Here is a 24999-nt window from a genome sequence, read left to right as displayed (position 1 = left end):
TGACACACTGCGTGCTATGAGCCAGCCCACACTGGAGCACCCAGTCCTGGAACCCCCGCCTGCAGAGACCACGGCAGACCTGCTCTCGTCACCCCAGGCAAGGGCTCCAGCTTTGTTTGGAGGTCAGAGTGGCAGGTCACTACCCAGATGACCAGCCAGAGCTTCAGAGCCAGCAACAGTGTGATGCCTGTGGGGTCACCTCTCAGGACCCAGGTCCTCCCACCCTGCCCCTACACCCTCACCCCCAGCTGGTGGAGACGCCCACTCGGGGACATTTCCAAATGCTGTGTTTATTTTACTCCCTCTGTGCTCAGTGTGGGACCGACACAGATGCCAAGGTCCTGTGACTTGAAGGTCCCCACCTTCAAATGCAGCAACCAAGTTGTGCGGGAAGAGAATCACCACCACCATGGGGAGGGGACAGAGAGCCAGATCATCCCTGCAGCCCTGAGGAGCCACTCCTCAAGGTCCAGATGGCTGCAGATGGAGGTCTCCCATCTTTAGCTTTTCCACCAGTACCGGTTGTCCTCGTCAAAGGAGTACCAGCTGCTGTCGATCACCACGTGGGGCCTGAGCCGCTGCACATCCTCCAGCAGCCATCTTATCTGCACGGGATACTGCTCCTTCCACAGGCTGTGGGCAGAGAGGGCACCTGTTACGCCGAGACCTTGACTCCCCACTTCCTCCAGCCTCCTGGGATCCTGGAAAAGGATCCAGCCTTCCCCCCGCATGCCTGAGGGGGACAGTACGCTCCCCACAGAACATGGGTCAGTCCCTTCAGGCAAAGGAACCCCTGGATATGTCAGAGGCCACCCTGGGCTCCCCTCCTGTTCACTGTCACCAGCCCTTCCCCAGGATCTCTGTGCTAGGCCTTATCATGAGGTCTGGAGGAACAGCGATGGACAGAGCAGTCCCCAACTTCACTCCACTCATCTGAGCGGAGAAACAGGTATTTAAGTAGATTTTGTAGAAGGGAAAATGGGCTCAGAATAGGTCAATCAGCAGAAACCACGTCCGCTTCTCCACCACGTCCACAGTCACACGATCCCCAAAGACTGCTGGACTTAGAATGTCCCCAGAGTGGTGGGAGGTGGAAGGACCCTTGGGAGGTGGGTCCAGGGAGGTCCTGGTTCATGAGGGTGTCCTTGGGCCTGCGATTCCAGCCCTGTGCCTGCGGTTCCAGCATTGGGTCAAGCAGCTGGCCCTGGAGAAGCTTGTCGACTCTCAAGATGCCCAAGCCCACTGGCCAACCTGCGTCACGCCTGGGCCACAGCTGGTCACACACATGCCAAGCCTCGGTAAACCCTCTGCTGCCAGGACACCACTGCCCCCCTTTGTGTGTTGAGGGGGGGGTCCTTGATTCCGCAGGCTCCTTTCTCCAGCGTCAAATCATAGCCCCGCTCACCATCAGGATGAAGGCTTTAGCTTCTACTGATAGTTTCCGTGTTTGGCAGGGAAACTGTCTCTGTGCTGTGGCCTTCATGGGAAAGAGATCTTGTTCTTAAAGGATGGGACCCTTGGCCCCTGGGAACTCCCTCAAGTGGCTCCATCCATGCAGCACAGCAGTGTGGGGCAGACTCTTCAGCCTGGCTCTCACTAGTGCCGCCCTCTGGGGCTGGGCCACCTCTTTTGTCCTGTTCTGGATCTTGCCCAAGCTCCTGTGTCACATGCCACCACACCTTAGATACAGAGCTGCTGGAGGCCTTCCTGGATCCTAAAGATCAGATTTTAAAAATCTGGACTGAGGCTCTCCCTGACCACGGGCTTATCATCCACCATCCCGTCAACCCCAGGTTTTACCACTGCTCCCTCTTCTCATTACCTTCCCTCGACTCTCAGCCAGGAATGCTCCCACCTCACCGTGTGCCCTGAGGGCTCAGATCAAGTGCCTGCTGCTGGGGAGCACCGTGACCTGCGAGTGCCTCCTCAGGTATACGGCTCTTATATCTCACTCCCTCCTTGGCATTGACCATCTGCAGTGACCCCGAACCTTATATTTTAATTTAACCTTTAATACACTTAAAAATGACTGCTTACTCTCTTCTAGGTGCAGTCCGGGACAGTAAATACACTTGTGTTGTTGGACACTCCTGTAGAACTTGTGTGTCGTCCCCAGCTGCCCAGTCCCCAGCCACTTCCCCTCGCACCCTGAGACCAGGCTATGCACTTCATGGGAGAGCACACCACTGTCCTGGCCCACTCAGTGTCGTGTCCTCCAGGCTCCCCTGCGGGGCCAGGTCAGAACTGCCCTTCAAGGCACCATGTTCCACTGCCTACGTGGATGGCACTGCTCACCCATCACCTGCCTCTTGGCTACCACTGGGTGCTGCTGCTGCGGCAGGGGTGCCAGTGACTCAGGTCTTGCTTTTAGCTGCTGAGTAGAACCATTCTGTTGATTTCTGGGCTTGAATATCAGTAGATTCCCTCCTCCCCCTCCCCAGCCCACCTGAAAGCAAGTTCCTGAGATGCTGAACCTCCACCTCCAACTCCATATGCTCCTGGCGTCCAGCATGGAGCCTGCGGCCCAGCCAGTACCCACAGCTGGGTACAGAGCTGGCTGCTTCTCACTAGCTAGCCTGCCTGCCTGAGAAGTAGGCCTGTGCCCCAGAACACTCGCCAGGGACTCACCCGATTATTCTTAGGTTGCACGTGGGCCGGGAGAAGGCGGAGCACAGCAGGGTCATCCCTGAGGGGTCGAAGTTGTTGCACAGCAGGTTCAGGCTGGTCAGGTAGTGGTTGCAGGACAGGGCGGAGGACAGCACCTCGCAGCAATCAGTGGTCAGTCTGCAAGCCTCCAGCCTGCAGCAGCGGGGGCCCAAGAAAACCCAGGATCAGTGCCGTGTCCTGCACCAACCCATGGATTTAATCTCAATGTCAAAGAAAAAGTGGGGGTTGCACCCCATCTCTGGCTGGGCAGTTCCAGGAAAGACTCAAAGGTTTCCATTCAGACACATTCCCAAGCGATGCTACTGCCCCTGAGCTCCCTTTGAGGGCTGCTGGGTGACCCAGATCAAGTTGTGGGAAGAAGGATGAAGGCCGAGAGCTGAAGGAGAGCAGCAGAGGTGCCGGCGGTGTCTGCAGGACCCCACCCTTGTGGGGGGCACGCTGGAGAGCACATGGCTACAGCTCAGCCACAGGCAGGGGCGAGGGCCAGGCTTTGAGGGTTTACCACACGATAGCGGAAAGCCCTAGAGTAAGGCCCAGTGAGGACGTGGAGCCGCCTAGGTGTCCAGAGGCAGAACACGGAGCCCCCTGGCTTGCTGCAACAGGGACAGACAGGGCAGTGACGCCCCAGGATTGCAGGAGGTGGTGGAGGGATTTATGTTCATTGTGGATTTTGAGGTTCTAAACTCACATGATAGAGTGTGGGGCTGGGCACAGGGTCATGTCTTGGTTTTGGTTCTGGAGCAGTTAAAGACAGAAAACGCCCATTAGGGAGGCCAAGGACAGGGCATGGGGGTCAGGGGACAGCAGCACTAGGCGCTGTGCAGGCAGGACCTGGGGTCTCTGCTGCTGGCGATGTTGACTCTGCATTAGGGAGGCAGTGGCTGAGACCCCGAGGGCTCCCTGGAAGCTCATCCCACGCTTTCCTCACGCGGGTTGCGCGGTGTCTGGAGGGGGGGTGGTGTCATTTAAGCCCCAGGAAGAACAGGTAGGCCCAGAGGTTTATGGGCATGGAGTTGGTTTGAAATAAATGTCACTGGGAAGGGAAGAAAGATCAGCTGGAAAACTGATGCTGGGAAGGTAGGAAGTGATGTCCATGATCCTCAAGTGCCCCTGTCCCCAGCCCGCCTGTGCCTGTCACTTCAGAGCCTGTGGTTCCCAGGTCCTGAGGGCAGGCTGGGGTGTGGGGAGCATTTCAGGTGGAGGCCACAGCACCCACATGACAGGACATGGAGACCCAGATGGCTCTAAAGAAGGCCACGTGGGGTGGGTGGCCCTGGAGGGGGCCATACAGAACATGATGCCGGCGCCTGGGTGGTGTCCAGTGAGTGCAGCGGAGCCCCCAGTGGACCCCCTGGTGGAGCTGGGTGGCCACACCTCCACCTAGCTCCCTAGCTTCCTCCTCAACACGGGGGCAGGCGCCGTGCCTCCCCCTCCCAGCCCGTCTATGGGGCTGACTGTCCTGCTTTTCTCCCCATCAATGGAATCAACACACGTGACCTTGTGTATCTGGTCCCTTTCACACAGTGTGTTTCCAAGGTTCGCAAGTGCTGTGGCAGGTACCAACACGGCTGAGCCATGTTCCAAGCATGATCCAGGAGTGTCCTAAAGAGCCCCAGTGACTGACGCCCACTGGAGCTGGGAGCCACTGGGGTGACTGCTCAAGTGCCGTCCTTCCGCTAAATGGCCACACCAGGCCCCCCACCCCATTTCCCAGCACCACGGGCTGCTTGGGGGTGCCCAGGGCTTTCTCCTGCAGACCCTGTGCCTATGCCCTGCTGCCCCTCATCTCATCCACAGTAGGGGGCTGGAATTGAAGCCCAGGCCTGTGTTAGCTGTGCCCGTCCAACCTGGCAGGGCTGCTGGCCTCAGCGGGCCTTCCTCCTCCACATGGGGGCCCTCAGGCCTCCTCCCAGCTCTACCCTCCAAGGCCATCCCAGGAGCTTACCCGAGTCTCCTCAGCGAGCTGTCAGGCTGCCGCAGTCCCTCGCACAGCGCTGTCACTCCACTGTCCCCCAGGGCATTGGCGGCAAGGTCCAAGCTCTGGAGGTGCTTGTTCCTGGCGATCATGCAGGACAGGTTCTTGCAGCAGTCCGCGGTGAGCTGGCAACTCACCAACCTGCAGAGACCAGAGGCGGCCGACATTCAGGGACAGTGCCACAGTGGGGCAATGTCAGAGACCCCTGTGGGTTTCGTTCACTCCCTGTGGCTTGGAAGGGGGCAGGCTGCTGGCACCAGAGGGCCCTCTTGGGGAAAAGTGAGCAGGTCAGAGCTCGAGCCTCTCCTGGAGGGGCCCAAGGCCACATGGGCAGTGGGGGTGGAGCAGCTGAGGAATGGCTGCAGAGCTCATCTGAGTGACAATGACCGAGGGGGTCCATGACCAAATGCTCCAAAAGTCAAACCCAGTACTGATGAGAAGCCACAAATGGCAACACCCGTCTACACCTGTCCCCGTGTGCCAGGTCGGTCAACTCAGGGGCCTGAAGACTACACAAAAATCACCTTCAGGCCCTGGGGATGGTGCATGTGAGAGGAGTGATTTGTGTGTAGACTTGGGTCCTTCCCTGACGTCTCTGTCTACAAACATTCCAAACTGTGAGGTAGATCCAAAGTCCAGAACACTCCTGGCTCAAGCATTTTGGACAAGGGACATTCTACTTGCATCTTCAGCTTGGAAACCATAGGTAGAGTGACCCTGGGGTCAGAGAGTCCTCGTGAGGCATGTGGCTCAAGACAGGGAGGGACTCAGCTATGAGGGCTCACATCTGAGGGCCAGGGGCAAGATTGTCTTAGGGACAGCGGGCAAACGATGACAAACTGAGGATCCCCCAAGCGCCCAGCAGTTTAGTGCAATCCCAAAGGAAGGGAGTCTCCATTTGACCAAGAGTAAAGTTCTATACCACCCAGAAGTAGGGCTTGAAATTAAAACCAGTGAGGAATTCATATTGAGCGGCACCCAGAGGTTTGTTAGTACAATCTCTATCCAACTCCACTTACTAGTGGGAGGGCAGAGATTTCCAAATGGCCCTACTTTCTTGTCTACCAATTCCACCTTTGTAACTGATCGACAATGCTATTAAATGTTCATGACTGTTGGGGCTGGGGATGTGGCTTAAGCGGTAGCGCGCTCGCCTGGCATGTGTGCGGCCCGGGTTAGATCCTCAGCACCACATACAAAGATGTTGTGTCTGCCGAAAACTAAAAAATAAATATTAAAATTCTCTCTAAAAAAAAATGTTTATGACCGAGACACTGGACCTAAGGGAAGTGCCCACCTTTAGGGGATTTTAAAGGTCACATCCACCATTGAGTGGGGTGCTGGGTCATGCTGTAGCATACCCTATCAAGGGCAGAGTATGGGACAAAGCAGAGGTTTCCATCTTTGACACTCTAGTTCCTGCTGGCTCGGTGGCACCCTCTGAGGTTGGATAGAGGAGTGCATTAAGTACCCACCCCCAGGACTTCCAGCGCAGGGCATCTGCCCTTGCACACTCTGTGACCCCACACTTCACCTTGCCACAGGAAACATGAGCTCCTGTGGACCCCGGCACCCCAGGCCTGCAGAGTGCAGGCTGCCCCCGACCCCCGTGGTACTCACTCCAGGTCCTGGAGGTGGCAGCAGGGTTCCTGCAGGACCTCACACAGAAGCTTCAACCCTTTGTCCTTCAAAGGGTTCCTGTTGAGGCTCAGGTGCGTCAGCCCCAGATGTGGGTTGCTCATGAAGGCCAATGCCAGGAAGCCGCAGCCCACCACGTCCAGGTCGCACTGGTTTAGTCTGTGGGACACAAGGGCAAGGAAGGGTTGAGCCCCCTCCCCTCAGGAAGAGCCACGTCTGATCAGGAGGGCTGTGGGGCTCAGAGTAGTGGCACTAGGCACGTGGGGTGCCAGATCCTCCCCTTTACCTCTCCTCCGACCCTGAGGATTATCTTCCCGTGGCTGCCATTCACAAGTGGCCACGACGTAGTAGCCAGGACTCGAACCTACCATCTTATGATGGAAGTCCATGCGGCATGGGCTTCCTGGGCCAGGGCCTAGCAGGGAATAGGGCCGTGTTCCCCACAGGCTCCAGGAGGAGCTGCTCCTGCCCTTCCCAGACTTCAGGGCCATCCTCCAATGGCTGGTTGATAGCATCACTTGGATGCCCACCTCCTGCTTCTCTGCTCCCCTCTTTTAAGGGCCCCTGTGATGACCGCTGGCCATCCCCATAACCTACCAGGGGCCTCCCATCTCAAGATCCTCAGTCTCAGCCATGGAGTCCCTTTGCCATGTAAGGCAGCACGGTCACAGGCCCCAGGGATAAGGTGTGGCAGCTGGTGGGGGGCGCCATTCCACCTCCAGGGTTCAGCATCCCCCATCCACCTGGGAGCCCTCGGGCCTGGAAGGCACCTTGTGCTTAAGGTCATGTTCTTCCTTGGCCTGTGTATTAGGGGCTGAACCCAGGGGTGCAGACCACTGAGCCACATCCCCAGCCGTTGTTGGTTTTTTTATACTCTGACACAGTGTCTCGCCAAGTTTCTGAGACATCTATGGGGGTCCCAGGCCCCATCCTGCAGATCCTGGGGACACTTGTCTCGGGTCCCTTTGTGGCAGCACCCTCCACGTTCTGCCCCGGTTCTGTGCTTCGGGAACCACAGGGGCTACGTTAGAAGGTTGTGTGGCCACCCTCGGGCAGCGGGGCAGACAGACTCACATCAGCCTCTGGAGGGCACAGTGGGGAAGCCGGAGGGAGCGGCACAGCAGGTTCAGCCCTTCGCTCCCCAGCTGGTTGTTGGACAGGCACAGGTGTGTCAAGCTGTGGTTGTGGACGAGGATGGAGGCCAGATCTTGGCAGCCAGCGGCTGTGAGGCCACAGGTGTCCAGCCTTTAGAAGTGAGCCCGGGAAGAAATGAGTTTTTCCCCCAGAGGCCCTCCCTTGTCCCCATGAGGTTTTCCTGTCCCCCTCCCTTCCAGCACTGTGAGCCTGTGGGGAGTCCTGTTTGTGTGGCATTAGGCTCCCAGGGCCTCCTGGTTGGAGCTGTTTGAAGGAAGCTCTGCATCTGAAAACCAGAGCAATCCAGAGCCCGACAGCTGCTCTCCCAGGGCTGTGGCTATACTAACAGGGTCAGCATGCCACGTGCCTGGCACACAGGCCCTCGGTGGACTACGAGAGCTCTTCCTGTGAGGAGGCCGACTGGCTGGCTTGGCCAGTGGAGGGGGTGCCCCTGGCTCCTATCGAGATCCTCCATCCTTCTCTGGCTTCAAGAGGGTAATTTGTGCTACCGTTCTCAACCTTGGCTGTGACTCTGGACCTAAGGTGATGTGCTCCAGTGACAGCCAGGCCACAGCCTGGAGACCGGTCAGGGGTCGAATCCCTGCTTCCCTGACTGGTAAAGTTGGTGGGCATGCAGCTCTACCTTGCCCACCACTAGGGCAGGGCAGGATGTCCCCCCAGGCCTGCTAGACCCTGCCTGGACCTGTCCCTCCCCTGCCCTTGGGCAGCAGGCAGAGGAATCTCACTGGGATTGTGGCTGATGCTCTGTGGGACCCGTCTGACCCAGTCTGTGCTGGGACCTGGGTGCTCTGTTCTGCCCTTCCGTCACCGGAGACCAATCTCCCCATCTGTGGGGGCACCGCCTCCTTCTGAAAGGCTTCAAGTGGACACGTGGTCGCTTTCTGGGGTGGCTTCCTGCTGCTGCCCTCACATGGCTCAGAAGTGGAGGCAGACATTACTTACTGGGTCCTCCTGACACTGGGGCACTCCAAAACGCCACCCTCCCATGTGTCCCCACTTTAGGTTGTAGGGGGACAACCCCATTGTGCTGAGGGCCTGAGCCCTGGTAAGGGGAGCCACTTACACCAGCTCTGTCAGGGTGCACAGCGAGGTCCTCAGGGCTCCACAGAGCGGCTCCAGGCCCTTGTCTGTCACCTCGTTCCTTGCCAGGCTGAGGGATTTTAGGCTGGTGGCTGTAGCGAGCATCTGGGAGATCACCGGGTAGCAGGCTTGGGTCAACCCACAGGAGTCCAGCCTGCAGAGACGGGCGGCATGAAGGTGTCTCCCCTCGTGCAGGCCTGTTCCTCTGCTCACCTTCCTGGTCCTTGGATGCTGCTCCTGCCGCAGCATCTGAGCACAGGCCTGGCCCCAGGTCCTCATGGGTTTGGCTCCTCACTCAAGTGTCCTGGGTTTCACATCTTTGGAGTAAGCTGGACGGACTACCTTATACTGCCCACCTTTCCCACCGAGTTTCCCATAGCGGTGAATACCTGGGGGTGTCCCTGCATGTCTACCTCCCTGCCTAGAACGTCACCTCTGTGAGGTAGAGGCTGGCTTGCCTGGCTCCCCACTGCACTCCAGCAGCCACAGGACTGCCTGGCACATAGACAGCACTTGGCATCTGCCAGAAGGCCCAACCTGAGACCTCTGGCTGTGTCGGAGGGCAGAATGTACATTTGGCCTGTTGCCGGGCCATCCCACTCCAAGTCCACCTGCCACTCAAGCACCTGCCCGGCAGGCAGCTTACTGTCCTTGGAACCGCCCAGTTTATCCTCTGGAAAATGGGGATGATGCCCCCACGCCAAGCACGTGGGATGTCTGACAGATGCACAGGTTGTATCCAGCCACAGCAGATGCCAGCCATGCCCACCTGCTTGTCACGTGTGGAGGGGACCACATTGCCCAGCCTGCCTTGATGCAGGTCCTTTCACAAGACTGAGAGCCAGCTAAGGTGGCGAGGGAACCCTCTGACCCCCTCCAGCAGCCCCTCAGTGCCCATAGAGGGTTGGTGTCTGCATGGCTCTGGGTACCAAATACCCCAGATGCAAAAATGGCATAATCCTGGCTTAGGAGCACGCAGCCCTCCCATGGGCCCTCATCTGCTGGAGACTTAATACCCAATAGGGGGCAAATGCCACAGGAAGCTGCCATGCTGTGTTCCCTGGGAACAGTGATGGGATAAAGGTCTGCCTGTTCTCATGGACAGTTTCTTTAACATTTCCAATATCTCCAGGTCGATGAGCCTGTGGGCACGAACCTGTTCCAGTCCTATAAACAGGATGTCAGCTTCACAATGTGGCCCCATCTACTATCCACGTCAGGTCCTGACCAGGGAGCCAGCCAGTCCACCCTGCACCCTTTCACCAACACTTGGGACACGACATAGGCCAGGTGTCCATAGGCCTTGGGGATACGGTGGTGAGGGAAATCGAGGTACCCTGCTGTCCTGAGCCACCAGGAGCCAACCCAGTATGCCTTTGGATTGCTGTTGTCCCCACTCCAGGCTCTGAATGGCCTGTCCCGTCCCCCTCCTGTCTGGAAACGTCCCCTATTTCCCCTTTGAACCCCAGCCCTGGCTGGTGGAGGAGGGGAGAGGAGGGCCGGGAAGGAGAGTTGGCAGCTGTCTCTCATGTGTGAGCCACACACTGGGCAGCCCTTCTCGCCCTCAGGACGTCTCTGGCTGGCTGTGTGGCTGCACCGTGAAGGTAAAGGGCCCAAGTCACAGGCCCAAGCCCATGTGGCAGTGGCACAGCCCCTGGTCTTCCCTGGCTGCCGGGCATCAGTGATGGAGCCTGAAGCAGGGTCCAGGTTGCCTGTAGGGGAGTCCATGAGTACGGCCTTGCTAGACTAGGCTCTCCTGACTCATCTGGTCATCACTGCCAGAAGCTGGACACACCAAGACACCTCTGGTCAGGTGAGCCTTAAGCCGACTGTGGCATGGCCCCGTCACCTGTTGGCACTCGGCCACAGAGGAGCCCACCTAATGGCCCATGCAGGGAAGGACCTCACAGGCTGGTGGAGGAGCCAGTTTCAGGCAATGACACCATGATTCTACCTTATGGCATCCTCAAGTGGCTGAATTAGAGGGAGAACACCAGGGGCCACAGGGCTCAGTGGGGAGGCTGCGGGGGGAATGAGACCAGGGAGGGGTGGTGCCAGAAGGCATCCTGGGTACAGGGACGGGCATGGATTTGTGCTGCAAAGGTTTCAGGAGGGGCACTCATATGCCAGGGCCTCCTGCTGTTGACGCTGTGGTGAGGTCATGTAGGACGTGACCACTGGGTGGACTGCCTGGGGGTGCAGCGACCTCCAGTGACAGCTGTTTTTAACCTTTGTGAAACTCTGGAGGTTGTTACTGCTGTGCGGTAACAAAGCCCGTCTTCATGATGTCTGAGACAGTTTGTTGCCTTAGCCGTTTTTAACTGTGCCATTCAATGGCACCAAGCACCTGCCTGGGTGGAGACAACCTCAGCACCACCCATCCCAGTGTCCTCAGACCCGAGGCTCACCTCAGGGCTTCTAGCAGGCAGCTGGGGTGCCGCAGGGCCTCACAGGCCACCTTCACGTCCTCCTCCCGCAGGGCCGTGCTGCCCAGGTCCAGCCGTCGTATGTTCCGGTTGATGATGAGTGTCATCCAGAGGTACTGCAGGCCGGGCTTGACCTCCGCATCTTTAAATCTGCAGAGCAGAGGGGACGTGAGGTGCCAGACACCAACGTGGCTTTGCCTCCTAACCCTTCTCCTGTGTCAGCTCTCAAGTCCCTTTTTGAGTTTTACTTTTAAAACAACATACAGGAACATGGAGAGAGAGCACTGGGCACAGGAAGAGAGGACACAACAGTGCTGGCTGGGGGCAGACTCGGCCTGCTGAGAACGGGGTGGAGCTGAAGACGTGCAGCCCAGTCCAGGGAAAGCCAGCGTGGGTGCTTGCCAGGGGGATGAGGCGGCATTGGAAAGCAGTATGGGGTTCCTTAGAAAACTGGGAATAGAGCCACCATTTGACCCAGCTATCCCTCTCCTCGGTCTATACCCAAAGGACTTAAAATCAGCATACTACAAGGACGCAGCCACATCAATGTTTATAGCAGCCCAATTCACAATAGTTAAACTGTGGAACCAACTTACATGCCCTTCAGTAGATGAATGGAAAGAGAAAATGTGGTATATATACAAAATGAAATATTACTCAGCTTTAAAAGAATAAAATCATGGCATTTGCAGGTAAATGGATGGAGCTGGAGAATATCATGCTAAGTGAAGTTAGCCAGTCCCCAAAAACCAAAGGCCGAATGTTCTCTCTGGTAAGTGGATGTGGATTCCATAATGGGAGTGTGTGTGGGGGGTGCGTGGGAAGAATGGAGGGACTGTGATTGGGCAAAGTGGGGGAGGGGAGGGGAGGGGCATGGGGGCAGGAAAGATGGTGGAATGAGACAGACATCATTACCCTGGGTACATGTATAACTGCACAAGTGGTGCGATGCTACATCGTGTATAACCAGAGAAATGAAAAGTTATGCTCCATTCATGTACAATGAATCAAAATGCATTTTGCTGCCATATAGACCTAATTAGAATAAATAAATAAATAAAAAATAATAAAAAAGGATGTCAGGGCAGGAGCATTCAGGGAATGCTAAGGAGGACAGCTGTGAGCTAGGGGACCAGTGAGACGCTGCCCGAATCTCCACCACTGCTGGGTACAGTGATGCCCACAGACATGCTGCTGGACAGGGGTGGGGTAGGGTGGAGGTGGTTCCCAGGGAGTAGCACTTAGAGGGACAGCCAGCCCTGGGGAAGTCCAGGTCGTCATGGGGTGTGAGGAGGAGGGATTCCTCCTTATTCTGGAGCCAAACTCCTCAGTCCAGCTGGCTGAAGAAAACTGCTCACAGAGGGAGGGGCAGGGTAGAGGGGGAGGTTAGCAACCAAAAACTTGAACACCCTCATCCTGGTGTTGCATGAATGTCACTTGGTCTTGGACACAAAGTCGGCAGCAGAGCTTCTGAAGTAGACCTGGCGCTTGGTCCTGCTCCAGGAGCCCACAACAGTGTCCCAGCTCCATGCTGCACCTAGAGCTCATTGGGCCCTCCTGATTGGTGCTATGCTCGGTCCCCATCACGGAGGACAGGCTTCACAGGGTCTGTGGACCACGTGTTTTGTACTCACTGTTGCCTCCAGCTCTACCATCACCCGGGATAAGCTCTCCTCACGTTCTCCCCTCCTAACCAACTCCTACTCACCCTTCAAAACCCAGAGTCAGGGAACCTGCTTCAACAATCTAGTCACACAGCATGGTTTCTAGTCACTCCCCACCACCTTCCACAGCACGTATCCCCTCAGCACATCTGTGGGGTTACGGCCGGGTCTCCTCTCAGGACAGGGAGAGCCTCTCTAGTAGGGGGCTGGGCAGCCTTACATCAGATTCTGTATTTTACAGGTCGGCCATCTTAGCTTGAGGCAGAGTGTCTTCATGGCCCATTTATTCAGGATGCTGTTTCCCAGGTGGAGCTGCTGCAGATTCGGGTGGGTGCCTAGGACAGAGCAGAAGCTTTCCCACCACTCGTCCACGAGGGCCTTCTGCTGCAGCCTGTTGGAGACACAGATGTGAGAGATGCACCTGGATGCCAGCAGCCCTGGGACAATGAGGAGCGAGATGACCAGGTACAGCAAGATGGGCCCCTATCAGGACCCCTTTGTGCACTGCAGACTGGCTCTTACCTAGATGCCTCCTGGAATTCTATGCCTGGGGCGGGGCATGAGGGTGTGTAGGCGCTACCTGCTCTCAAGCCACATTAGAGTTCTAGGTCCCCCGATAGATGCTGTGTCCACTGTGAAAACTGTGGCCATCCCACAAGAAATAACAACCACCACGGCATGACCCAGCAATCTCACTTCTGTGCAGCTCCCCCAAAGACCTGAAATCTGAAGAGGTATTGGCATCACAGCCTGGACCTGGGAGCAACCTGATGTCCCTCAGTGGATGTGGTCTCTACACACAATGGAATTTTTATTTTGCCTTAAAGAAAATTTCCATTTTCAACAACAGATGAATCCAGGGGATGTTAAGCTGAGCGGAACAAGCAGGTCACAGAAGGACAACTACTGTGTGACAACTTAGGTGAGGGACCCAGGATGGGTCAGCTAGAGCAGGGCCACCAGGGCCTCTGAAGGAAGGCGATGGAGTCACAGCTCTGGATCCCAGACTCGGTCCCAGAGACCCGCAGCAGAACTAGCATTAGCGATATTGATTTACACGTGAAATGTGTAAAACCTGTTCATGGTGGCCACCTCACCACTGGGCTGACGTTTCCAGGATGCTGACTGATCTCACTGGAGTGCTCAAGGAATAAATAAAAAAAGCAAATGATAAACCTGAAAGGCAGCATGGGAAATGAGTAACCCAGGCACAGAGGGATGAGCAATGATCTCACGAGGAATCTGAACCAGCCAGCGTCATGAGCTGGGTAGTGGCTGCTGGAGCCTGGTGGGGCAGGGCAGACACTGGCCAAGGGACGACAGTTTGGTGAGGAGGAACAGGTTTCAGTGATCACTTGCACAGCATGGTGACCACAGTTACTATTTATCTTAAAATTGCTTAAAGGGTAGTTTTAAGATGTCCTCACTACAAGGAATTGTACCCAGGGGAGAGGATGGGTATGCTACTCTGCTTGATTAAATGCTTTTAGAACCTGCATCACATCACATTGTACCCCTTAAACATGCAGCTCTCAACTGAAAACAGAACGGGAAGTGTGTGGCAGTGCTGAGGATCACACTATGGCACGATTGTGAAGACTTTGTAAACAGAGCCAGCTCAGGGCATCCTTAACATACTCCCAGCTTCTCAACAGGAAGGTGCCTGGGCCTATGCTCCCCTGGCTGTGGAAAGGCAGAGCAAGGTGACAGGCCGAGCAAGGTGACAGGCCAGGCACCCTTGCTTCTGCCCCAGTGCAAGCTCCTCCAGCAGAGCAAGCTTCAGACCTAATCATTCCCCACCATTAGCGGCTGCCTTGCCAGGGCCTGGGTGTTTTTTCAAGCACCGTGCTAGCTCCCTGTGTGGGAATTTGCTGTAGTTCTAAGTCCAAGAGGTTGGAGCTACTTCCCCATGTTGTCAATGACACAAAGCTTATTCAGGGAAGAGGTAAAATTCAAAACCAAGTTTGTCCAGTGTTCTTTGCTGAATTACGCCCGCCCTTGATTAGCTGTGATGGTATTACCACCCAACATCTGTGTGCTAACCGAGTGCCATAGTTCCCAGGTGCTTCAGCTATGATCTCATAGAGCTAGATTGGTAAATGCCATTATGTCTGTTTTGCAGATGAGAAAACAGGCTCAGGCAGTTGGTGAACTTTCCTGAGGTCACACTCTGGGAAGTACTATGACCTACTATTTCCTACTACAGCTTAATTCCCTCATAAGATCAGGAGCCATCTTGTCAAAAGTTATAAAAAGATTCATTTCTGTTTTCTGTAAAATATTAGGATTTCTATTTGGCCTGGCCATATTTTGATGTTTTAAACTTGCTTGGAATGCCTGCCCATGCCTTGAACTCACCCATGCCTGGCTTTCCCTGACCAGATAACAACCCACTCTGAAACCTGAGTGGCGCCTCATAAATTTTGGCTTTACCTGACCATATAACAACCCTCTCATAAATTCTGATGTTGGGATCTAAATTTACTCCCTAAGTGCTGAACCATTTACACCATTAACCTACTACCTGCCTTTGTATTTGCTTGTCAAAATTCTGTTATCTGTAAGTTCTCAAGACACTCCCCTTTTGCAACTTTTTGTGATATAAAACTGTGTTCCTAGAGAGTTGGAGTACTGTCTTCTATCCCACGGATTTTTGGAGAGAGAGACCCAGCTAGTCGGAATTACAAGCTTGCTTTGATTTGATTTAAAATTGGAGTCGGTGGTCTTTTCTTTGTGTCATGGTTTAACAAGAGCCACCTTCTTGACTGGGTTTCTATGCGGGTCCTGGGAGGATGGGCAATTGGATAGACAGGCGCCTCACCATTGAGGACACACTGTAAACTCTCCATCCACATGTGACCATGTAAATATAAGCAAGTTGTAATGGAATAAGATTAAGGGTCCACTTACTTCCTTGAGAAATCTCAAGGCATTTTAAGAGCACAATAGGCACATGTGGCTAGTGGGCGCCATATTGGATAAAGTATTGTGGAACACTTCCATCACTGCAGAAACTTCTATTAGCACAGCTCTGGACCCTACACTAGAGGGCAGTGTGTGAGTCAAAAGGATCAAATTGATAGAGAGCTTTGAAAAAATTCCACATGCCCCTGGGTTCCAGGCCCAGATCCTCTCCTTCAACAGTCTTCAGTGGGCCCAGTGTTTTTCAAGAGCTTATCCACAGTGAGCTAGATTTGGGTCCTGTCACTTAGCTTGGGGATCTAGATGATTTGTCCTACAAGGATCTGGAACCACGTCAAACCCCAGAACTGAACTGCGGGAGGCGCTCACCTTGGGGGAGCCACAGGGCACATTCCAGCAAGCTCGCTCCTCACGAAGATGTCTCTGACGTCCACCCGAATCTTCTGCAATTGCTGGCAGCGCTGGAGGCAGAAGGAGGAGGCCACGAGGTCCTCCCTCTGGTTGATGGGAAGCCGAATTTCCTGAAAGCTGCTCAACGCAGAAAGGACAAACTCTTCATCTTGAGTCTCAAAGAGGCAGTGGAAGGAGTCCAGCACATCCCGGGGGGTGGCCGTGGTGGCCCGTGGGGCCAGCAGAGACACCCAGCGCAGGAGTCTCTGCTTCACCCCCAGGAACACCTGGCAGCCCAGCAGGTCCTCTAGCGCCTTTAGTATGTCCTTGTTCATGAGCCCGAATAAGAACCGCTTCAGGCCGAGCAGGTGAGAGCCCAAGGCCATCTGCTGAAGCTCCTTCAGCTGCGGCATGTTCTCGATTAACAGGAGGCAGCGGTCCTGCTCCCTCTCCCGCCCTTCCAGGAGGTAGTACAGGGCGGCACAGAAGTCCTGCAGGCTGGGGTGCAGGAAGGTATAAGTGCTCTCCCCGCGGTCCTCCTTGAGGAGGACGTCCATGTGGAACAGGGAGGACAGCGCGTCCACCTTCAGCCCGTGCACCCGCAGGTTGTCCTTGTAGAACACGGAGCGCGTGGTCCACACGCCCTCGGCTGCCATCCGGCATAAGCTCTTCAGGGTCACCCTCTCCCCCTGGTTGAGGCAGCGCAGTGGTACATCTCGGGGCCTGAGCTGGTGGAACAGGAAGGCGGCATACAGGCCCGTGAGGGTCCGGCAGACGGGGGCCGAGCTGCTCCTCAGCCGCAGGGCCATGCTGAGCATCAGGCACACTGTGGACACCTGGCATTGGTCCAGGAGCCGGTGACTGTCCACTACTGAGCGCAAGAGCTGTGTCCGGGAAGGGTCATCCGTGATGTGCTCAAGGAGCAGCCGAGTTCTCCTCTCCACCGACATGCCCCCCACCATCAGGTAAAGGGGGCACTGGACCAGTGACTTGAGCTTCTCCACGCCCACGTCTGTGACAGTGACCAGCAGTGAGGACTCCGGCAGCAGCACCTTCCTCAGCAGACTGCGCATCAGGACTGAGGCCGGCTGCTCTTCGGCCCAGTCTCCACAGAGCTGCTCATCATCCTCCCCGAGCCTGGTGTCCAGGTCATCAAAGTTGTCCACCACAAACAAGAGCTTCTCAGGCTGGGACATAATCTCTGCCACTGGAGCCTGGGAGTCTGGCCACTCTCTGGTGATCAACTTTGCAAAACTGCTCTCCTCCATCCATCGGATCTCCCTGGCCTGGAGAAAGAAGGCGTAGGAGAAGGTGTCCTGGTGGAATGTGCCCTGCGCCCAGCTCAGCATGAGCCTTCGGGCCAAAGCCGACTTCCCTGTGCCTGACTTGCCATGCAGGACCACGGTGCGTGCCCGGAAGCCCCGCTGGTCTGCGTGAAAAGCGTCAACCAGTGTTTGTATTTCTGTCCAGCCGGCAGTACTCTGCAAGCGGGGGTGTCTGTTTAACTCTGCGGTGAATCTGGTTATCACCCGGTCCTTGTAGTCCTGCAAGGCACCTGGGCATGAGGCAGACAGGAGAGAGTGGCAGAAAGACAAAATTGGAACCAAGTGGTTTTTAGTACAAGTGAAACACCAGCAGGGAGAATGTAATTGGCAATAGGGTTATTTTCTATCTCAAAGAATCTGAATGTACTTACCATAAAGAAATGAGAGTTTATAATGATGGCTACACTAGTTACCCCCCAATGCATACACGGATCCAAACACACTGTACCTCCACACGTATGAGCACAATAACATGCACAAAACGTTCCTGGGCCAGAATCAGTGGATCCTGGTGCAGATGGCTCAAGTGCTGGGTCTTTTGCTCCTTCCTCGCAATATGCTGTTGATGGGCTCTGCCCCTTCTCCCCTGAAACTGTGGCTCCCTCAGAAGCTCCAAAAACTCTGCTCGTCCCGACATCTCTCAGACCTCAAGATATGCTGTGCTACGTTTGCTTACTATCTCTACCCATCCATTCTGCTTGTGGACTTTCCTACTCATGGGGGTCTTCAGCATTTCTAACAGTGCCTGGGGCCCGTTGAGTAATTTCTGTAGACTCTGAAAGGAGCCTGGGGGAGCTGAGGGTCTTGCACCATGGCATTAACATCTACATGTGCAAGAGAAGTGCAGCCTCAGCTACTGTGGAGACCCCTAGGGGGTCTACAGAAAAGGGGGCATGTCCCTTGGAGTTGGTGCCTGAGTGGAGTCCCAGCTCCACTGCAGTGTCCATGTGATCTGAGACATGGATCTCGTACTCTGGGCTCCAGTTCCCCACCTCCGAAGTCCTCCTGTGGTTTGGTGAGAGATTTAAGAAGGAGTACTCAACCTTCACTAGCTCAGGCCGGCCGAGCGTGCCAGGTGGTGCCCATGAACCATACGGTCGTTACCCTGCTGACTTTTATCTCCAAGCTCAAATTCATTTTTCCTTGCATTTTGCACACTCTACAAGAATAGTGCTTTGCCCTTCACCTGGGCCTGTCCAATGCCTTCAGCTGTCTGTTCAAGTACCCAGCAGGTAGCTGATAAATACCAAATATCTGTATCTTGGGACCTTCAATTTCCTGGTCCTACCATTATGCTGCCAAAAACAAAAACAAAACAAAAAAAACCCTCATAGCAAGATTCTCTGTACCAACGTTATGCAATTACTAAAATACAAAAACCTAGGCAGAACTCTTCAAACTTCTACTTCACGGCAATACGAGGAAAAGCCGCTAACAGATCCACATTGCAGCTGTCGGAAGGAGACCTGGAGCTTGGAGCCTGTGCTTGAGGAGCCTGGACCAGGTCCTCCTCACAGGACTGGCTGTGCCAGTGGAGTTAGGGGTGCCAGAGGCAGGAAGACACTACAGTAGACCCAGGCTTCTTTGCTTCCTCCTCAGCCACCTCTTTTCTTCCATGGGTCTAATTGTCAAGAGTGGAAAACTTCTAAGACCTCCCTAGAGCCCAAGCCCCTGAATCCAATTCATCAGCCTCAGGAAACCCAGGGACCTCAAAGCATGAAAACCCACATCATCGTTTACCTCCAGCCCCCAACTCATTCCTTCTCTTAGTTTCCTGTAAGCCATAATCAGAATAAGGCTTATACTGCAAGGTAACTGGAAATAGATATGGATCTCCTTGTTCTGGACATGAATGTATTTCTGGCCTCTTCCATCCTCCATGACAGACTGCTCAGGGACACAGTGGGGACACCAGTACCTCCCTGTGAAGTTGGGACAAGGGCGACGTTGATGATCAAACATGGAGATCACCACCTGGCCCTGGGTGAGTGTCATAGTCAAGTCGTCAAGGGCGCATTGGAAGTCAACAATTCCGGCAACCAGTACTTTTTCTTATATTGGTGGAATGGAAGGTTAGTAACACACAGTCGGCGCGTTATGCTGTACCCGTGGAATAAGAACCCAGCTTGACAGGACTTCAGAGTCTGGGACTGTAGTCATGACTCCCTCATCACCGCCCAATGGCCTCTCCTAACAGCAAGTGTGGGCGGCTATCATTCCTGTTTTCTGAGGCGGCTAGACATCAGGTTCTGCCACCCGAATGTCATGATCCAGGTCACCAATCGCCATCACTGCCTCTGAGCACAGGTGTTCACAGCATCTTTTACCACAGCCCAAAGTGAGCACAACCCAGGTTCCCACCAGCCGGCGGGGAACAGATGGAGACAATGTGGAAGGCCCAGCTGTCAGGCACCAAAGCCAACCAGAGGCTGACCCCCGACAACCTGGATGAACCCTGATGGCTCAAGGTCAAGGAAGCCCACCACCAAGTCCACATTCTTCATTTACATAAAGTGTGGGCCTGGGGGTGGGGTGGGTGGGTGTGTTCCTGGCCATAGCCCAGGGCCTGGTGGCAGAGGCCACCGGGAGTGAGTATCATGGCCTGGGGCTTGAGAGGGGAAGTGTAAAATCTGATGAATTAGCCCAGTGAACTACCCAGGTGGGCTCCACAGCCCCCTCCTCCACCCAGCTGCCTCCAGCTGCCAAAGGAACTGGGGCTTCCCTCACCTGGTCTGCGTGTCTCTGCAGCTGTCTCACCGTCTTGCTGCATAGTTTGCGAAGTTTCTGCAAGAGAAGTGTAAGGCCTGTTTACCGAAAGCCACAAAACAATTGAAAGAGGCCTCAAAGCAATGGTAAGACCACCCTGTGTTCATGGTTGAAGACGCCTCGTTCGTAGATAATACTCCCAGTATTGATCTATGTAATTTCATGCCATGCATGTCAAAATCCCAGAAGATGGCTTCTTTTACCAAATTGTCAAGCTGGTCCTAAAATTCATATGGAGATCCAAGGGGCACCGAATGGCTCAGAAATCTTGAGGACAAATTGGAGAATCATACCTCCTGATGTCAAAGCTTACCAAGAATCAACAGAGGCTGGGTCTATGTGGATTGCCACAAAAAAGAGACACAGATCCATTGAATAGGACCGTCCAAAAGCAAACCCCTGCCTCTGTTCAATTCATTAGAAAGAGCACTTGACAGTTGAGTTTTTAAGAACAGACTTCAACAATTGTTACTGGAATTGGAATTCCCCAGCCAAGGGATGAAGATAGATCCCTACACCTCATACAATCAACTCAAAATACAACTTGCTCACGTCAAGCTAGTGTTCTAGTGCTGAGCTACATCCCCTGCTTGAACTAATTGCTCTCTTAAGAGCTATGACTATAAAACTCTTAAGAAAATACTGACATAAACCATGATCTTGGGCTAGGGAATAGATTTTAGATTGGACACTAAAAGCTCAAGAAAATTTGCCTTCATAATAGTGTCCTTCAAAACAAAAGGTTTAAATTTTTAAGAGTGAAAAGAAAATCCAAACAATGAGAAAATATTTGCCCATCATGTATTGTTTAGGACCTCGTATCCAAAAAACAGAGAGACATTATAGCCCAATGACAGTTAAATGGATGAAGGCTTTGAATGTACATTTCTCCGAATATGGAGATAGCCAACGAGCATGTGAAAAGATTCTCAACATGATCTGGGGACTGACTGACATTTACCATATGGAACAAGTGCATCCATCCTTCCACCTCCCACCCCCACCTCCCCCACAAACCTGGTGCTTCTTCTCCACTGGGTCCTTGGGTAGTCTTTAGTGGCTCAGACTTTGAGATCTCAGACATTGAACATGCTAGAACAGAGAAGAGAAAATGGTGTAAGCTGTAGCAACCACCCAAGCCAGGGGCAAGCTCAGGCCTGCCCACGTTACTGAAGGACCTAGAGGAGCCCAGGAGATCAGTTTATCCCATGTGGAGCCCGTGGTGGACACATGGGGTCAGTCCTCCTATGCCTGGAGCACAGTGAGGTGGCAACTAACAGGAAAGGATGCTCTGTGGCTCACCTGCCTGCCGTGTGGCCCTGGTAGGTGGTGTGCTGGGGTGGTACACTGTGGTCACTAAATGCTCACGTTCGGGAGCCATCCTCCAACCCTCTCACTTCCGACCCAGTCGATCACCCGCCTGAGGCCTTGAGTTACACAAATGGGACATCCTCAAGCTATGTGGTCCAAGGTGGGTCCAAGGCAGACAAGACAGACCCTTGCCTTACCCCAGTGCTCCACCCACCTGGTGTCTCCCTCCAGAAACCCAGGTACCATCCTGACACCATCTTCTCTCAAGTCCTTATATGATTCTGCCTGCTTCAGATCATCTCCCAGTTGTGCTTCTGCATCCTTCTCTACTACCTTGTCCAGGCGGCCTCCAAGTCTCTCCTGGCTTCCTTAGAACAGCCTTGGCCTTCCCACAGCTCCTTTGGGTCTCAGCACTTCAGCAGCAGCACTGCTGTCCCAGCCCCACCCCTGGGACACTGCTCAGGCTTGCCAGCATTTTGGAGACGCTGTGACCTCACCAGCCCTTTCTCCACATCCAGCCCCGAGCCCTCTCTCCACCAAGGCTTCCTACCACTGCTGCCTCTGGCTCAGAACCTTCTGTACCATGCCCTATTCCTCTTCCTCCAAAGCTTTCTTCTTCTAGAAGTGATCCTAGACTTCATGTCCCTCTGGTCTGCTGTAGGAACCTCTCAATTTTGCTATACCATCCATTTTTTAAGATTAAGGCCCATGTGTCTCTGCCATGCTGAAAGCTAAGTCCTTGGTGGTGGACAGAGGACAATTTAAATATATGCTAAACAAGTGTTACCTAAAGTCACTGGTGGGCTCCCCAGAGCAGCCAGGTTGCAGGACTTGAAAGCAGCTCTGCTTCAGCTTCTGCTGGGGGAGCCCATTTTGCGGGGAGGGCTCGAGGACCAGCCTCAGGGCCCACAGACATTTCCATGTGACTGTGACCTACTGCAGTGACTCAGTAGAATCAGCTACCCTAGCTTCCTGCAAAGAGCCCAGTGTGTCTCCCACACAGGCTTCTCCACTGCTCAGAGGCAACAGGCTGAGTCGTGTGTGGGTGAGTGACTGATGACAAGCAGACCCAAGATTCTCACAGTCAGCAAGGCTGCTTCGGCTGCCCAGTCCTGGAGCTTTTTACAATACATTCTCAGTCTACAGTTCAAGAGACTTTCTTCTGATAAAGGAGAACAACGTTTTAAAATGATCTTTCTCCTAAAGACCCCCAAATAACTTCTGATCGAAGTCCACTGCTAAGGTAGAGTCACACGTCTGATCCGAGTCTCCTGCCGAGACTCCAGTGCAACCATCTAGGAGAGGCCAACCCCTCAGTCAGCACCATTAGCCCCGTCCTTCTGCCTGGGGCTGGGGCAGACACGGACATTAGACATTTGATGTGCATCATCACGTGAAGCCTTTGCAATCACACACACATTCTATCGCTAGGAGCTGCAATTCCCAGACGCGGAATCCAAGGGTAGAATAGCAGAGACCCACGCAAGCTTGCACCAGTAAGAAGTGTAACCTAACACACTTATCACTTGAATCCTCTTAAACTCAGCCAACTTCTGCCTGGGTGGAGACACTGTCCACTGCTTCTCCCTGTGCCAAGTTCCAGCCGCTGAGGACACAGTGGCTTCTCACCATTCAGATTCCCATGGCAGAGTGGACCTGGATGACGATGGCCCCGTCCCCATCCTGAACCTGCCCCCGTCTCACCTTTCCTCTCCTCCTCCCGCGCTTTCTCTGCGAGCGTGAAGAGGCTCATCTCTCGAAAGATGCTAATGCAGACAGTCCAGGCTAGGTGCCCCACATGGTACTCAAGCAGGAGGGCGGCCAGACCCTCAGGGCCGGCGGCATCCACCTCTGCCCAAGGGATGGGGTTCTTGGTCACCTCTGAGTACTTCTCCTTCAGCAGTTTCTTGAAGGTGTGGAACTCTTCCTTATCCAACTCCTTGAGGCACCACTGCAGCCCGTAGTTGGTCAAGGTGTACAACTGGTCCGTTTCCAATGCTGCGGAGGCCTGGGCCATGGCCTTCGGGGAAGGTGGACTTTCCTGTTATGCAGAGCAAGTGGGACCTGGGGGGAGAGGTCCAGGCTCAGCCCACAGCACTGACTCAGGTGCCTTGGGGGTGGGCAAGGGTCTCCATCCCTCTTGGGAAATATTAGAGACACACAACACACAGATGACAACTCTTCAAAGAGCCAGGATTGCAGCTGGGAATGTTGGCACATGCCTGTCATCCCAGGGGCTTGAGAGGCTAAGGCAGGAGGACTGCAGAGTCAAAGCCAGCCTCAGCAATTTAGCAAGACTGTAAGCAACCCAGGGAGACCCTGTCTGGGGGGGGAAAAAAAAAGCCAGCATCAATGGCCACTGTCCATCCTGTCATCAGGAGTTCTGGGGTAGTGTGTTGCCGACTCCTCAGTCCCTCAAAAGTGCATCTGGCACAGATAAAGCTCAAGATGCCCATCTGAGGCTCCTGGCTCAAGGAAGAGCAGTTGGGTTCCCAGCAGTTGCCACCAGCCTACCCCATGGTGGTGTCCAATCAGCCGAGGGCCATTGTGTGCTTAGCAGGAGTCTCACAAATGCGGGAAATAGTCCTAGTAGAAGAATTACTGAAATATCTGAAAAATCTTACAGATAATAGACTTATACCTGGGTAATATAAAAGTTCAAAGAGGCAATCTGAAGTGAGCCAAGGACCTGGGAAGGCACTTCCCCAGGAGGTGGTACAGAGGGCTGAGCAGTGGTCCTCAGGCTAGACTCCCCAGGGTCCCCTGGACTTGTGACAGGTATGGGCATGATCTCTGCCGCATGCTGCCTTGCCATCCCTGAAGTGCTGGTCCTGACAGACACTTTGCAGTGTTAGTGGCGCCTGGGAGCCATTCTCAATGCTGCTGACCCCTCCTCTTGCTATGTTGCAACCTCTGAAAAGGGAGAGCAGGATGGGGTGGTGGTTTAGGGCTCGTCTGGTTTTCTACCTGGTGGTAGAAAGTAGTTTTAGAAAGTTGCTTAATCCATGGGAAGCAACACAGTACCCCTAGACTACAGCAGGTGGGCCTTTTCTGAGGGCCACCGTGAGGGGTGGGGTATGTCATCCTTGCTTGCTACCTGTGCCTACACAGCTCTCTCTGCCTTGACTTGCTGATATGCTAGGGTCCTGGAGAGAACATGCCAGCCCGGGAGGTGCCACCAGCCTGCAGCCACGCTGTCTCCACTTGCTTCCACAGACTGGCCGTCTGCTGTGGCTCCCTGATCCAGTAGACCAGCTTCCTCCTGGGGGTTAGTGCTCTCAGTCCTGCCTGCCATCCTCCAACTAGGGAGGCTCAGGAGGGGTTTGCCAAGGTCACCTTCACAGGAGGGCTGGAGGATGCTGTGGTACTGGTGTGTCCCTCAGAGCTCACTGGAAACAGACCCCATGTAGCTGTGCTGGGAAAGGGCAGCCATGAGGGCCCTTCCCTCCCTCCTGAGTGGCCCGATGTGGCCTCAAGGAGGGGCAGCTAGCATCTCAGCCTCCCTTACCACCATGGGAGGTTCTGTGCTTCACAGCCTCTGGAATGTGAGCCAAATAACTGTCCCTTGTAGGTTACTTGGTCTGTTATAACAGCAGAAAATGGACTCAGAAAATGAAGAAAACAAAGATTATGAAACACATGGAAGAAAACCAGCACAAGGCCTGGAGACCCATGAAGAA

At 54.4% G+C, this 24999-nt stretch overlaps 1 protein-coding gene across 1 annotated transcript; it reads right to left on the bottom strand.

The window, feature by feature from the left end:
• Nucleotides 1-500: 500 nt before the first annotated feature.
• Nlrp5 (NLR family pyrin domain containing 5) lies at nucleotides 501-23336 on the bottom strand. Its single transcript, XM_077797245.1, has 12 exons — nucleotides 23024-23336; nucleotides 21026-21100; nucleotides 19970-20026; nucleotides 15897-17472; nucleotides 12826-12996; nucleotides 10924-11091; nucleotides 8499-8669; nucleotides 7355-7525; nucleotides 6263-6439; nucleotides 4613-4783; nucleotides 2629-2799; nucleotides 501-633 (listed from the first exon to the last, which is right to left on the bottom strand). Exons 1-12 carry the CDS (start codon nucleotides 23334-23336, stop codon nucleotides 501-503), a joined length of 3354 nt encoding a protein of 1117 aa, XP_077653371.1.
• Nucleotides 23337-24999: the final 1663 nt, after the last annotated feature.

This window comes from Urocitellus parryii, chromosome 4 (assembly GCF_045843805.1).
Source record: "Urocitellus parryii isolate mUroPar1 chromosome 4, mUroPar1.hap1, whole genome shotgun sequence".
NCBI classification, from domain to species: Eukaryota; Metazoa; Chordata; class Mammalia; order Rodentia; family Sciuridae; genus Urocitellus; species Urocitellus parryii.
Note: the sequence above shows the minus strand (reverse complement) of the source record. Positions and strands in the feature narration are given on the sequence as shown.